General features: G+C 40.6%; 2 protein-coding genes across 8 annotated transcripts in view; both read right to left on the bottom strand.

Annotated features, from left to right (window-relative positions):
• Nucleotides 1-7,385, bottom strand: part of chd9 (chromodomain helicase DNA binding protein 9) — a 68,066-nt gene extending 60,681 nt beyond the window's left edge. For 2 of the 5 annotated variants that reach the window (XM_056380616.1, XM_056380623.1), the window contains exons 1-2: nt 6,444-6,659; nt 1,329-3,035 (exon numbers count right to left, since the gene is read on the bottom strand). In XM_056380616.1, coding sequence (XP_056236591.1) covers nt 1,329-2,927 — 1,599 coding nt within the window. In that variant the 5' untranslated portion in view covers nt 2,928-3,035; nt 6,444-6,659. Of the gene's footprint in view, nt 1-1,328; nt 3,557-6,443; nt 6,660-7,281 lie in introns of those variants that run through there. The other 3 variants (XM_056380597.1, XM_056380590.1, XM_056380606.1) reach the window with 3 other exon arrangements.
• A 1,132-nt stretch (nt 7,386-8,517) lies between these two features.
• On the bottom strand, nt 8,518-15,269 carry aktip (akt interacting protein). Of its 3 annotated transcripts, none has more exons than XM_056381069.1 (10): nt 15,111-15,269; nt 14,247-14,372; nt 12,878-13,089; nt 12,553-12,617; nt 12,251-12,351; nt 11,828-11,916; nt 11,382-11,480; nt 10,532-10,639; nt 10,301-10,361; nt 8,518-10,109 (listed from the first exon to the last, which is right to left on the bottom strand). In XM_056381069.1, exons 2-10 carry the CDS (start codon nt 14,292-14,294, stop codon nt 10,002-10,004), a joined length of 891 nt encoding a protein of 296 aa, XP_056237044.1. In that variant the 5' UTR covers nt 14,295-14,372; nt 15,111-15,269; the 3' UTR covers nt 8,518-10,001. The 3 variants fall into 3 exon arrangements, with proteins under 3 accessions (XP_056237044.1, XP_056237062.1, XP_056237052.1); XM_056381087.1 differs by having other exon boundaries at nt 12,878-13,086; XM_056381077.1 differs by having other exon boundaries at nt 14,247-14,369; nt 15,111-15,267.
• Nucleotides 15,270-16,108: the final 839 nt, after the last annotated feature.

The raw sequence follows: 16,108 nt of genomic DNA, 5'->3' as shown, positions 1-16,108 counted from the left end.
GCTCATGGGCATAGGTTTGGTTTCAAACTATTACTGTAAAATTGTCGATAATCTGTTGGACACACTAGAAAAGGGTTGGTAAGAGAATGTAATGTCATGAAAACATGAAAAACATACATGCTTTAATGGAAGAAAAGTGTGAATTATTAACATGTGCATGTGTCTAGTTTGAGATAATCTGTTTCGGCTGCTTGCAAATAAATGTTTACCATACATTGTTTCTGTAATAACAATGCTGAAATATAACACAAATGTTACCAAAAAGCAACACATGGATGTGAGTGTGCAGAACACGATGAAACGTCTGCTGCTTTGGCTGCTGGTCATGTGTCACTCGTGGGCCAGGAGGCTGTGTGGATGCTGCTAAGTTACCAGCCAACTGAGGTCCAGGAACCGCCTGAAGCCTGTTACAGCCAGCTAATGCATTCTCGCAACCTCCCCCTTCGCTTCTTTTCTCACTCTCATGCTCTTCCTCTCTGTCTCTTTCCCTCCTTTTTCCATGAACTACTGCTTTCTCCATCTCCCAAACCCCCTCCCCCTCCCTCAAGTGCTTACCACTCTCCTTCACCACGCTCTTTTCCACCCGCCCACTCTCTCACACGTGCACATGCACTCATACACACACAGACACACAGAAGACTGTGGCAGCTACCACAACAGCGTGCAACCTCCCCCACACTATTGAGGCAGTGTGCAAGTGCCTCTGGCTTGCCCTGACCCACATCTTGATATAGCCCTAAGTATGCTTACAGCTAAGTCCTGAAGACACTCCTGCCACTCTTAGCCTAATCAGTCCTGACCTGCTGTCAGCGCACTGAGCAGGCCAGGCTGGACAGACCATTATCATTTTCAGAGGGCTTTCAAATGGCTCTAGGTACCGCCTCTCCACCTTCCCCCACTCCACCACTGATTGCAGGTCTCCTACTAGACAAGCACATGCTCTATCTGGGATAGTTAGTTAAACATTACATGAGAAACTGAATTCTCTGCCATGATATACTGGGAAAAACATATAAATTCTCTTAATGTCAGCAAAGAAATGTTCAGTTAGTACAGCAAACATTAAGCACTTATAACATCTAATTTCTTCAATTAATGTCAACTTATTAACCTTCACTCCCCTCTCTTCTCCTAAGTATTCTAAACTGAGTAGAAATAGGGGTGAATGACAGCATGCACACTGTTCATATAAATTAGAATCTCAGGACAAAGAGCATATTACATTCAAGGGGTTACTCTGCTACAGTATGGCTAAAATATTCAGCCATGCTTGTGCAATACTAAAAACCAAAAAATGAAGCAAATACTTTTTTGTAACAATGTATTACCTTCTCTTCCTTGTAATCAACAGGTGGTGGTTTCCTGTGCTCATGTCCCCCCTCCATGCTGGAATTGGCCCAGGAACAGTTGGAGTCATCCTGTTGGCTGAGAGCAGCCTCCAGCTGGGGCAGTAGGTCAGGGAGGAGGTCAGGGGGCTGTAGTCCCTCCAAGTCTCCATCCTGAGCGTCTGATGTCAGGAGACTATCTCCCAAAGCCTGGTATCCATTAGTGTTGATGGCCCCGCAGCTCTGGGGCTGCTCAGAAGGCAGCTGGCTGGTCATGCTGGGGTAGCAGCTCATAGACTCACCAAACATCTCAGATGACCTGCAGTTTACCTGGGTTTCTCTGGAACAACGTAGGGCCCGAAAAGGACATTCTTCTGCCTGGCTAACTGGGATCCTTGTGTGCTGCTGACTCATAACACTGGTGGATGGAAACTGACATAATGGCCCTGAGAGCTCAGGCACTGTGGAAGTGAGGGGTGCAATGGCGGTGGGCCCAGATACTGAGGCTGAGGACAAAGACTGCTGATTGAGACTGGGTATTTCTGGCTCTCCAGGGTAAGCAGGGTACTGAGCTTGTTGGTAAGCAGTGGCAGAACTGACTGAGCATGTGGGCAGGGAGTGAACCATAGATGATGAATGTATGGAGAAGGGCAGGTTAGGGTCTTCTGGCCCTGATCCAGAGAAGGCTTGGCCTCCCCTGGTCAACTGGTACCTACCATGCTGCTGCTGATGTGGTTGTAAGCAAGTCCCACTCAAAGAAGCATTCTGACTATCTAAATAAGACTTACTTGGCAAAGCCCTTGATTGGAACCTTGGTCCTCCTACAGTTAGTTGGTGCTGAACCCGCTGCTGACTATGATGAACTGGCTGTTGGCTCTGACCTCCCTGGTGAAATGAAAAATTGTGATGTTGCTGTTGCTGCAGGGACATAGTCTGCGTGTTAATTTGTTGGTGCTGGCGCTGGTTTAACAGCTGTTGCTGATGACTTTGCTGTTGTTGTAGCTGCTGCTGCTGCTGCCGCATTCTGTGCTGCTGCTCCTGTTGTTGACGATGACAGGGGTGGTGTTGTTGCTGTTGTATTTGTTGTTGTCTGACATGAAGTTGCTGGTTGTGCAGTGGCTGTTGCTGATGACAAAGCTGTTGTCGCTGATGTTGCTGCTGTTGTTGAGCTATGGGGTGGTACATGTTCCCATTCTGGTCTTGGTTGCCCCACATTGGACTGCTACTGTTACAGAACAGACCATTGGACTGAGGTACTTGGCTCATGGCGGCATTGTGGTACTGGCCATGTTGCTCTGGCATCATGCCACTGCCTACACCACCTGTGCCCCCAGGACCAGAAAATGCCTGCCCCGTAGGATTCTGTGCTTTAATGCCAATGTAGTGATCTATCTGCTGACTGTAAGTGGGCATGACTTGTTGGGTAGAAACTGGTGGCATTATGTCTTGGTGCTTCCCTGGGCCTAAAGGCTCCACTTGGAGGGGTTCAAAGTCAGCACTGAGGTTTAGCTCATCCACAAGTGATGGTGCTGAGGGAAACTCATCCTCATCCAGTCCTTCCAAACCTCCAACAAAGAGGCTGGGATCGTCAAAGAAGTCCATGGCAGAGCCTTGAGGGTAACTGGAACCTTTGGAACGCCACTGGATCCAAGCTGGTCCCAATGAGCCTCACTTTCTACAGAGCTACAGCATGTCCATTATATTGTGTCCCTGTCCAAAAACAAAGAAAAAAAATTTAAATACAACATCAATATCAGAAGATGAAGAGTACATGATGTATCATCTAAATAAAGATTAGAAGATCAGTTTGCAAACACACTTCAAGCTACTCATTAGGGTAATCCGGTAGAAACTCCACCACACAAACACACAAATGAATCATTATCAGTCTGTGCTGATATGACAATTTATCAAGTACTTCTTTCACACCATATCTTTTTTTATCATCCATTTCTTCATCAGTGATACATAGTTGTTGGTTGATAGAATTGCATTAAATTCCACACAGTGTCAAAAAAAAAAAAAAAAGCTTTCAAAAGGCAGGTAATGGTTAGGTCAGAAGGGTCTGGGAGAAATTTGGTACTGTCAATTATCTATCAGCACTGCCTTTCATGTGTGTAGCAAAGCAGCTGGTGCAAACCAACCGCCAGCCACCAGCAGGTGCCTCTTCCTGTACCCCTTCCCCTTTAACACACACATACACACAAACGCACCTCAACCCCCCACCCCCACAACCAATGAAGCTGCCTGCCCTGCCACTGCAGAATGTGTGGGAGGTGCAGACAGCTGATAGAATTTCAACAGCTAGGGACAGAGGCAGATGAGGCCCTTTGAGTGTGTGTGCATGTGTGTGTGTTCTGCAACCACAGACCAGCGGAAGATGACAGCAGCTAACCCAGGTCAGTCATTATATGCTGACTTGCTGTGCACACAGGCACACAGAAACACAAATAAGCATAGACATTTCCCTGGTGTCTCAGTCTAACTTGTAGGGTTACTTAAATTGTTTTCACTGATCATAGCACATTTGAAATAACTATTGATACATCATTTAGAAAGTGTTTTTTTGGGGGGGTTTTTATGTATTATTCTCCTTCTTACACTAGGTGTTGCTTGTGGTGTTTGTATCCAAAACTACAGCAGCCTAAACTCCTGCATTTGTGATTTTGAGTCATGGGCCAAATAAATCAACGACGACTAACAATGAAAGCACGTAATGAAATTCACACGTGGTCAGAAATGTTGTACTTCTTGTGGCCAATTCATGGAAGTGGCTAAACATCCTCAAATCCCAACTTGAGGTTCACCATTAATGTATTTGTACAGTCTGAATTCATTTGAATTTGAAATTTCAAACATTGTCAGGATTGTCATATTTAACAAACATAAGCACCATGCTTTAGCTGTTACACTAAAATGTGATTCGTGGGTAAGGGCAGGTTATTGAGACTACATGATTCTAATTGCCAACTTTTCAAAATTTAGAGTAAGTTATTAATGTAATCATTAAATTCGGCCTGTAGCCTGTTTGGCCCATACCAAACAAATACACCAATATTATCCATCTGTATCACTATTGGTTCCATTGTTTTCATTTCCATTCAGTCATTATCTACACCTGTTTATCTTTGTGAGGTTTTCGGGGGCTGGAGCCTATCACAGCTGACATTGGGTGAGGGGCAGGGTACATCCTGGACAGGTTGCCAGTCAATCATAGGGCTGACACAAAAAGAAACCCACCAAGGCCCCAGTAGGTGTTGGCAGGTTAGATCCCAGAACCTTCTGCTGACCACTGAGTCAACATGGTGTCCTGTTTCCATACCCGTTATACTGTGGTTGATTCGCAGGTTGTGAGTAGATTCATGCAGTCTACAGCATGTGAAATAATTAATGCTTTTGAGTCTCTTTTCAAACCTGTGGTATGTCATATCACATATCTAATAAGTCAAAGAGCACATGCCTTTTCTACATGAGCTAAGGTGTTATTAGACTTTTGAGAATATATTCTCTTTATTTTAATCTAATCATTTACACTAACTCATTTTTAGTGATGGCCAGAAATTCTCTAAGGACCAGGGACAAAGCACTGTGCTTGACACTTAGTTCACACCTGACATTAATTAATTTGCAGCATTAAGTTTTATTTCCAGTGCTTCATCCCTAATGTAGTAAAGTAATTTAAGTTATTAAAAACATGAAGCCTCAACCAAACTTAAATCATAAACTGAGTAAAGAGAAGTAGAACGCTGTAACATCGCTGCACCCAGTTCCTGCTATAGCTCACTGTCATGCAAACAGGTATGTACTATACTCATTATCACTCTCCCTGACAATCACCACCAACAGGTCCCAATAAAAATCTGTCCACACAGGCATGAAACCATTCCTGTTTTCAGTTAAGGTTGTGCTTCCAGTTTCACGTTCACCCCAATGCTTTGTTTACTATCCTGTTTATTAGGGAATCATGTGACTGCCCTACAATGTGGCATTCCTGCTTGCCCATATTCACAGGCAACATAATGATGATTTCACTCACACTCTGTCAACAAGCAAAATGGGAGGCATGTGAAATCACACAATAGTGCATTAGAGGAAAATGTGCATAATGGCAAGTATCTGAGCAATTTAAGAACAATAGAAAATTACAACTACCAATCATAATCAAGTGATAATTACACCATCTCTAACTCTAGTAAAGGGCTTTCCTATCTAAAGAGTTTTTTTTCCCCTGTACTCAGGTTCCTGAAGATATTTATACTTACTTGCAATAATCACTTGGGCTGACACTTTTGGGGTTTGTGCCAAGCAACTGACAATGTATTTCTGTCTTTTCATCTAGGGAACACAAAAACGTATGTCATGAAAATTCAACTAATTTGTCTTGATTGAAATTATTTCCAACACTTATTTGAGAGATATTCTCTGGTTGGTGACATTCAAAGTAAGTCTGAGGCACAGCTGCACACAAGTTGAAAGCTGACGTAAAGAAAACAGTCCACTCAAGCTGGATTTACAACAGTAAATTGGTGGTGATGCAGCATTTACCATATGTAAACTGTAAAAGTGTAATATGTTTAAAAAATGATACACGATTATATCATATTTGCCATGTGCTCTGAATCAATACAGCATATTCCTGAGCCTGCTAGCCAAGCCCCTGCTAACAAACCCCCCTGTGTAGTCCAAAAGCACACACCAGACCCCTCAGCCTCTGCCGACTTCCAGCTGTTTCCTTCAATATCGTGACGCTATAAGCACCATCCAGGCACGTGCAACTCGGGCCTGATATCAACATGAACTGTGTACACATAAGTGTCCGGAGGTCGCCATTGAAGCCAGCTGGGACTGATGTCACATAAATGGCCACTCCACACAGCACGAAACCCACCAGCAGTAACGAAAATAAACATAAATTTGCTAAAACATTACCTGTAGACGAAAATGCGAAAAGTTAGCCATGTTGGCGTAAGTAAGCAAGTGTTGCTGTGACCGAAAGCGCATTTCATTTAGTAGGAGACTCTTAAAGTGTTTTAACTGGTGCTACATGGTTACAATCGTACCATGTAAAACTGAGAAACACGTCCGTCTTGTCTTCACATTTTTGATAAGAAGTCTTACTTTGATGAAATAGACCCCGGGCTCACCACTGAAGTAAGCAGCATCCTTTTCATCTTCACCATGTAATGGCTTCAACTCCTGCGAGCACGCTGTTTGATAAGCCGATGAGGCGGCAATGTGTTGCGCCACTTAATGCACAACTACTCGCCAACAAAATGAATGCGCGTGGGACATTTGCGTTTAAATTTAAAATGTTAGCCCCGGGTTATTGAGATAAGTCACATGTGCCCCAAGCCAAACCTCCACTTTGGAAGTCACAGGATTCAAAAGGTGTCGTCACTGTCGTGACGCTTCCTCACTGAAGAAGAAGAGGACGAGGTGGAGGAGGGGGAAGAGGCCGGAGATGGATGGAGAGGTCGACAGTGATGGTGTCCATGTTAATACGACTACTCCGTTCTTCTCGACCGACTTTCGTTTTCATTTCTGACGTATTAGTGGACGTATTGGCACTGCCAACAGTTACCGCGTCCACATTCAAGTACGGTGCTGACTGAACCCGGCCGGTCGCTGTCAGTTCAGGACCACCATGGCCGAGAACCACGGAGGACTACTTTGGAGTCGCGCACGTTTTCATTTAGCCGGCAAACTGTTAGAAAGTACGATGGCATTTGCTTTTTTATATGCCAAATTACGGGAAACAAATACGAACAAGTATGGCAGGATAAGTCTTCTATAAACCGGGAAGATACACACTCAGCAAGGCGGTGTGTCATCAGACAGCTGAGGCGAGCCTTACTGACTGACTGTCAGAAATTTGACAGCTCCTATCCTCAATGAAACGGAACCCCTCGAGTGTAAATCATCCCTCAAAATCATCAAAAGACGTGTTATTTCTTACCTGAAAAGAACCCTAAAGCGCAACTCCGGGCGTCAATGTAGAGAGAGTGTTATCGGCGAAGTTGTGACTGTGTTGTTAGTTGTACTCCTGCTGGCGACCACGGCACAGCGGCTCTACCGCTGGTGCTGACGTGACTGTGATAACACCACATTTGCATATTAGTGACCTCCTCTGTGATTGGACCACTAACAATTTGCCACAATGTCACATTTCAGTGCAAGATAAAACACCGGTTGTCACTGTATCAGTACTTTCGGTACAGTGTCGCCCCCACTCAGTGCCGGAAAGCTTCTGGTTAAATCGTGTATTCATTTGTAAAGTCCCTATGTTGACAGAGTGCATAAGATGGCCGCGTTCAAGCCAGAGCCAATCCGGAGAGGTTTTACTTTAGCACATGGAGCGGAGTCTCTTCTCAATGCAAACGTGATATGAGTGGGAGTGCTATTCCTCACTGTGGGTACATACCGACCTCTGGTGGCTGATTCAAGGACATACTGCCTTTAAATTACGATATTCCATTTTGGACTACATAACTATCGTCCTATATACTGCTCTCAGTCAGAGACAAAAATTTATGACATTTTTAATCTCTTATGGCACACATGAATAATACATTTACATTTGTTCATTTGGCAGATGCTTTTATCCAAAATGATTTACAAGTGAGTGACAACATTAAAGCCTCAGTGTAGTAAGAAACTTTGGTGTAAGTACTAAGTACTACATCTATTCAATAAGTGTATAATAAAACTATAATGTCCCAATTATGTCATTGACCCTAGGTACCATGCAAGGGCTCTTCAGGGTATGTCCCTCTATTCGCAATTAATTTATATTCCTATAATAGAAAATAAGCCAGTGATTGAGATGTAATATCTTTCTGTGATGTTGTCTGTGTAGGATAATATGGAACCTAAGTGAGCATAACTATTGGCTACCAGCATACCCTTTTGTTGACTGACACTTCATTTCCACCTACAGGTCTAACTTGATAATAATTAAAAGCAGATTTGAATCAACTGCTTAAGTGTCTAGCATCACGCTTGTGGACACTTGTTGACAGAGCAATCATTAAAAAGATATTCAAAAACAGACATGAAAATTTACACCAAGTCCACTATTTTTCTGAAAGGCCTTTACATAATATTGTGCTTTGCTTCATGGATTACTGGTATTTCAAATCAGTAAAACCATTTATGGCAAACCAAGTTCAAAAACAAGAATACAATGTATAGCTTGACTTTTATCATTTTATTGATTTCAGAGAAAAGCATTTATATCTCATCATCTATGCAGCAATTTCTTTCACAAACCAGAGCAGGAATGGTTCCATATAGAACACATAAAAACTCATGTTTGAAGATGCAGACAGCCCAAATGGCAGTGTGTGAAGTACAATGAGATTGTATTACATCCCTGCCTTTCACAGCAGCTATAAATAGATCTAACAGGTTTCAGCACCATATCAGCCATTATAATATAGAGGTTATAAGTTGAGGTTCCCACACCTTTTAAAAATGTCACACTTCTCCCTCATCCTTGCTGTAATGATATTGAAAGTAGCTGGGCAATATTACTATCAATTAATCCAGAGCCCACTACAGGTCAAGATGTTGCACATAAAGTGACTTTGGTCTGGTACAACAGAACAGGGGCATTCTCGTAGCTGAATTAATCTCCATTTTGTGCTGCTCAGAAACTAGTTAATAACTAAAGCTTATGAAAATACATGATTTTTTTTAGCCCTATTTAGGAATCCTGCAGTAACTTCTTTGACTTGCGAAGTAAAGATTTGTAAGGGTGCTTAAATAACATTTGGAAAGAAAGTAAACCTAAACATTCACTTAGAAAATCCAAGCAGTGATGTAGACATGTTTTCTAAAGCCAAACCTTAGCACAGCATCCATTATTTACACATCAAACCTTTAATAACCAATAGCCAAAGGTACATAAAACATTCAAATGATTTAAAATCGGACATTAAAATAAATGAACTTATTTAGCATCTCATTTAAAACTGTACTTGCCTGCTCTGCTTTATATATATATATATATATATATATATATATATATATATATATATATATATATATATATATATATATATATATATATTAGGGACTATGTAAGACAATAGAAGACAGACAGTAGAATTAAAAAGAAATCAATGTCCAATAAGAAACAAATATAAAACAAATCATGTCAGCCTAATTGGGTGTTGGGAGGGGTGGTAATTAGGATGTTTCATTCACACAGCTGTGACTGACAATATTCCAAGTCTGACAAACAGTCCTGAGCCAGTTTCAGCAAGTGGTACAGATCATGTAGTTCCACTATACTCACCGTATGAAGGCAAATTGCTTTGCTCATACTTTTCAGCTCCTTTTGGGACAGTATGCTATCATCTAGCCCAACATGTGAATGGATCCAAAAATCTAAATGAGAAAGCTCTTTGATTGCATCACAGCCTAAATGATGTTGCCGAGACAACCATTTGTCATCTTCGATTTACATATGATACAAACTTTGTTTCTTATTCTAAAGCTGTTTGAGGAGATGCCTACAAAGCTTTTAAAGCCGAGCAATAACGTGGAGATTTAATATTAAGTTCTCCCAACTGTTTCAAGGATCCAGTTCACATAAACAGCTGAGGCCTGCCAGTGGCATGGCATCCAATGCTTGTGCCTCCCTCTAGTGGCCACTGCCGCAACAGTGCAGGTTCAGCTCTGGGGAGGACTGTCATCTTTGCTGAAGGGCTGTGTCGATCCAGGCTTCACCCAAGACAGCCCTGAAACCTGCATTCCCTTGTGGTGATCGTCAGGCCGTCTCTAGGGCAACAAAGCAAATTAGCAGTTACATAAGAGGAAGAGGTCAAACAATCAAGGTACTCATAACTCATGCTACCTTAACCAAGCCCTTTGGGTTTTAATCTGGGAGGAGAACTGCAGTAGACTAAACTCTACTGCTCACTTACAGTCTGAGTACAATACATTAAACTTTTGTGGTTTGTAAAACTTACTTTGTATGTGAACATCCGTTCTTTTGCTTCCTCATGAACAGCTGGGTTCCATGGAGAAAAACTGCAACCAATAGATAAGAGTGGCAAAGTGAGTGTCAAAGACATTATCATCTTTTTACCCTTCAGAGTTTCATCACACATACATATGGACATACACACAGAATTACAAGGTGTGTTTTCTTTTTAGTGTTGAGGTTTGTGGAATGTTAAAAATGGAGACAGGTTACCAACCTTATTGCGTATGGATCCTCTATCTTGGGCTGGTCAAAAAGATGACTGTTGCATAGTTTCACACTGTCCACCACTTTGCTTTTGAACAACTGCACATCCTTTTCATATCTGAAAGGAATAATAGTAAATAGTAATGTTTCAATGGCAAACCAATAACTAAAAGAATTGTTCTTTTTTCCATTGAACTTTTCTGTCCTTTACTAAAATCATGTCCAACTGCATAATGAATTAATAATAGGCCTTTTTCACAGCTTTCACAGCAGACACATTAACCTGTAGCAAAAAAAGCACAGGCACAATTGATAACATTAATAATGGCTGAATTCAAATTTTTTAGGGCCAGTTCTCATGTCCTATTATTGTGTATGGTGGCTCATGGATACTTTAAAATGGAGACAAGAGATCATTAGTGGTATTAGCTACACCTGTGCAGTTCCTGTTACAAGTCAAAACGCCTGCTTTAGGAAGCCGTATTTCAAAGAAATACTCCATGTTCTAATTTACAATTTGTAAAACATTATACAGTAAGTGTTGGTCATTTGTAACATACTTTCCAGATGCTGATTTCACACTATTTTTTTCCCCCCACTCAGTCACATCAGCAGATAAAAGACCAAGTTATTAGGTCTTGATTTGCATTTTGATTCTCTTTAGCGTTAAAATAATATATACAAATATATAGTAATGGACAAAGATAAAATGAACTACTGGCCTGTATAATCAAATGGCATTCATGTTAATACAAGTTTGTGTGCAGACTGTAAAAAAAAAAAAAAAAAAAAAAAAAAAAAAAAAACTCTTACTCTTAGATTAGGATAAAAACAACGAAAAAGGATGATAAGACACTTACAGCACAGCAGCCTCTGGGTTGAGTGGTTCTGTGGTATTGATCTTGTAGAAAATTGTTCGTGCATACATCAGGACTTGCCAGATGTGGTTGTGATTTCGTCTAAATGAACACAACATAGGGGATTGGCAATATTAATAAACCTTTTTGCCAGGAACATGGTGTGTTTCTTGAGCACTACTTAAAAGATCAGGTGTAAATCAGGTGTAAATCAGGTGTCACCGATTTAAAACACTGAAACTGAATATTTTTCCATTGTTCTTGAAAACAGTCTTTCAGACAAATGTCCAGCCAAGTAAACAGTCCATGGGGAAACAACCAGCCAGGACTTGCTCAGGGTGCATGAAAAATAATAATTTAGTTTTTACTTTGCATTTTTTGCAACTGAAAACCACACTTTGAAGAAAATGGAAGAGTAAATTCCACAAGCATAAAAGCAGAGAACGGACCTCCATTTCGTGAAAGCTCTTCTGACATCAAGCTCTCCAGACACAGGGTCAACAAGAGGATGGAAGACTGGGATGTCAAATACTAATTTCTGAAATGAAGCACAAGAAAGAAATTTTTGTTTGAAGGTTTTCCTACTTTTTTCCTCAACAGTATTTTATAACACAAAGCTTAGTTTCCATTATCACAGTTTGAATTACCCTACATGACAGTTCCAGACATTTTAAAATATGCATAATTCTTCTAGACAATTGCAGACTTGTAAAAAAAAAAAAAAAAAAAAAAAAAGAATAATTTCAAGGTCTTTTTATGTTGCCAATGACCGTACAAACCCCTGACCATAAACAAGAGACACTGCATGATTGGGTGACAGGAGAGCTACTAAATAAACAGTCCAATAATCATTTCAAAATTACAATACTCACAGGACACTCTCCATCCGGATAGTTATCTGGAATATACACAGTGAATTTGAAGACTCCATCCTGGTACAAGCCATGTCTGATGAATATGACCCCAAACCACACTAAACAGAGGGACACATGATATGTCAGAATCTTTACTTGCTTGCAAAATTATTTTTTGTATAAAGCATTTCATTCAATGTTGCACTTTACAAAATGCTCAAATCTTAGATAAAATTCTTCACATTTAAACATTTCAATAGTAGGCATTTGATTAATGCAAATGTAAAACATTAACTGCTTGTACATGAGAGGGTCCTTACTTAGGGCCGACTTGTAGGATGGTTGGAGATAAATTCCCGGGAGTTTCTGCTTAATCACTAGTGTGCTGCAGGTCACATGGCAATATGTTACATCAATACAAAAAGGGAGGAAAACATATATGCAGCATGTTTTATTCTTGGATAAATTACAGTAAAGGGATATTTTAATTTACCCAATCTGATACCAACTGTGCATATTGGTTTTACAGGAAAATGCTATAAACATATTTTTAAAAGTATAAACATATAACACAACATGAAAAATGCCAGGGGAATAAAACCAAACCAACTGGACTTTGATTTCTCATACTGGACCAGTACTTACAACTCAGCCAGCAAAGAGTACTCCAGGTAAAACGGGCCATAGGAGGCATGTGTGCCATTGGCTGACTGGGCTGGAGTCCCCAGTGACACAGGCTTGGTAATGGGGGCTGCATTCTTAGGAATGGGCGGAAGCTGCTTTTTGCCAAAGGACAGCCGGGCTGGGCTGGCCCTCTGCTCGCCGTGCCCGCTCTGTTCCTCGTTGTCAGGTCTCTGCTGTTTTGTATGAGAAATGTAACAGAAATCTCACACATCAGCTGTAAATATTTCAAGCTATTTGAAAAAGCAGATAGAAAGAAGGTCTTGACAGTCATATTAGAGAGAGGGATACTGTTTATGAGCCTTTAGGCACACTAGAGGAGAGCAATTGGCCAAGGTAGTGATCGTGTGCCGTGACCAACCTCTCAGGTCGCACTGCCGTTCTGGTTTGCAGTAATCCTGCCATCAGGAAGCAGTGTCTAGACAATAGCATGCTCCCTCAAGTACAGTTACCATTTTATCTTACTGATGCTGCTGAGAATGATGAGAATAGTTGTAGTACACTGTCACTGTACACATTGAGCACACAGCAGGATGATGCCAGGAATGTGTCAGGAAACCACAACGAATGCTGTTGATGACTTCTACAAGTATGCCAGGAATGCTAGCAGTGAATAGTAGGTTAATACAACAGACCTAGCCTGTATATTCACTGAAGTCAGACTTGACTACAGAATGTTTTCAAAATGTTTCTGTTTCAAAATATTATAATATAAACAATTCCAGTTAGAGAATTCAAGGAAAATGTGTACAAATACAAAGTTGTGATTAATGAGCACAGACAAATCAATCTTCATTTTTACAGACTGACCCGATTCTTTGGCAGAGAAAATTACAACTCTGTGGTATAAGTCACACAACTTCCCTGGTATTTCAGCAAACATACAACATTACACGTAATGCTACAAGACCATTGAAGAATCCTTACTTCTGCCAATAAAGTCAGCCCACATATGGTCTTCCCTAACCCTAACCATACTACTTAACAACTGTTTAAATTTGGTGGACAATTAAAAACAGTGAGCACAACTGCCTTTTCTTTTGTTTTTTTTTTGTTTGTTTTTTTTAAATGAAGCTAAATGTTTATGGCATGTCATATACATGTTAAGCCCCAATATTGGACAGTAAGAACTTCAAAAGGATCTCATGTTCGGTGCTATAAAGCACATGACTGCCATGTGCATTAGATTTCAGGGAAAGTCTTCCACAGACCTAGATGTATTTGTGCACAATCTCAAGGTTGATATCATATGCTCTCCCACCCAGGGCTTAATGGATGCTGACTAACCTTTCAGTTCTACTGTAGCCAGCACGTTGCAATTCAATGTGTTTACCTTGCGACTTGTATTGGCAGACATGCTCCAGAAGGGGTTTAAGTTCATTACTCATTCAGAGGTTCAGATGGGTGTTCTTCTTTTCTATGAAGGTCTCACGACAACTGCTGTCCAGGCCATCCGCTGCTATGATAGAAAAAACACACGTGAAACAAATGAACGTTCATATCAACAACTTGTAAGCATACGTACAATCAAGCACCCAATGATGGGCTAATGCCATCTAGCCAACACTAGACTATAGCTATTTATCGTTGCAACTTCAAAGTCTTCATCAAAATATCTTAATATTAAGCTGACAGAGAACAAAGCGTGAAAAGTTAACAGCTAGTTAGTTTCCAAAATTATCTATAACGAGGGAGCATTTTGGGTAGTTTAGCTTCATGCTAACTTAGCCTTTTAATGGAATATGCTAACGTTAGCTGTTGTGTTGTTGTCGTCACTTAAAAAGTCTATTGTCTAGCCGATGCGGGATGTTGTAAGGTGATAGTAGGGACCTGTGTTTTCATTTCAGTAAAATTAGCTCCTAGTGTCGTGGTATTTCTGACAAGATATCGAGTTATCGTGTCATTCGCAGAAGCCCTTGGTTACAGTGCTAACTTAGCAAACGTTATGGACCTACGTTAAGTAGTTAAAACCGATGTAATTTTAGCCGGCTGTTGGAAATATGACCATATAATCTCTCGAGGCGTAAGAATAGTTACTATTAATGTTCACACACTGACGCTGTGTCACCTGCTTCTTTTACTCAATATATGACATCTATAGCATTAGCTTAAGAAGCTACCTTTGGTGTTGCTAACAACATGATTATCCCTTTAATTTTAGCGTTTGCACGTTAGCAAGCTTAGTGGTGTGACTCACCGTATTTGCTAGAGTTCTTATAAATGTCCCTTTAACAGAGGTGTTAACGTGTGTCCCGTTGTAATTTTTAGGGAAACTGGTATCTGCTGCTCGCCATTCCTTTGGGTGTCATCCTGGCTAACTAGCTAACGTTGGCTAGCTAAATAATTTGACAGACACAGAAACTGGAGTTCAATCTAACTTAATGAGGGGCGTTTCAATGTATGAGTACGGATTCTCATTGGTCGAAGGGATAAACCTCCTCGCAGTTGATTTGCTGGTGCTTCCGTCACGTAAAAGAGAAAGTGTACTGAGAAAAAAAGTAGCTGAGGGAATTGTACTTTGCTGTCAAACAAAGTTAAGTAGAGCGGCCCTGTCGCTGTTTCACGAATAAAATAAGAGTTTTATTAACAGGGCCCTGTCCTATCGTGATTTTACAAGAAATGGCTCATTTCCACGAAGTCATTCACTGGAATGCTTAATAAGTGAGCGAACCAGCATGCAAAATATAAGTGCCTTGGAACAGGCTAATTGAAATGGAATGCGCATATTACTGTTACATTGATCACACCTGTATGTTTCCTACTATGGCATCTTAAAGGGTGTGTGTATAGTGAAGAGGGATTATTATTGACGATCGTCCTGTCATCTATCAAGTTGTTGCCTAATTTAAAGTCTGTGTATCTGACCCTAACCGTAACCCTGTTTGAAAACTAATAAACTGTCAAAATTTTTTATTAACCCATTCCTTTTAAAAACCTTCTCTGATATGGTGAATATATAATGTTTGAAATATCTCACCTTTTATCACCTGTAAAGGTTGAATAAACGTTATTAAACACACTTCATGTTAAACCTGTGGGGCCAAAGGATCTAATGTTAACCTTCTTGTGTAGAAAGTTTAGGAGCTGGATTTATACTATATACTATAATACTATAAGTATTTGAAGGCACTTTTGATAATCATGATACGCACTTTTCCATTGCCTTAATTTCAATGTTTCGGTGTACTGCACAGC

The sequence above is a fragment of the Seriola aureovittata genome, chromosome 1 (genome assembly GCF_021018895.1).
Source record: "Seriola aureovittata isolate HTS-2021-v1 ecotype China chromosome 1, ASM2101889v1, whole genome shotgun sequence".
Classification (NCBI taxonomy): Eukaryota; Metazoa; Chordata; class Actinopteri; order Carangiformes; family Carangidae; genus Seriola; species Seriola aureovittata.
This window is presented reverse-complemented; position numbering and strand designations above follow the sequence as displayed.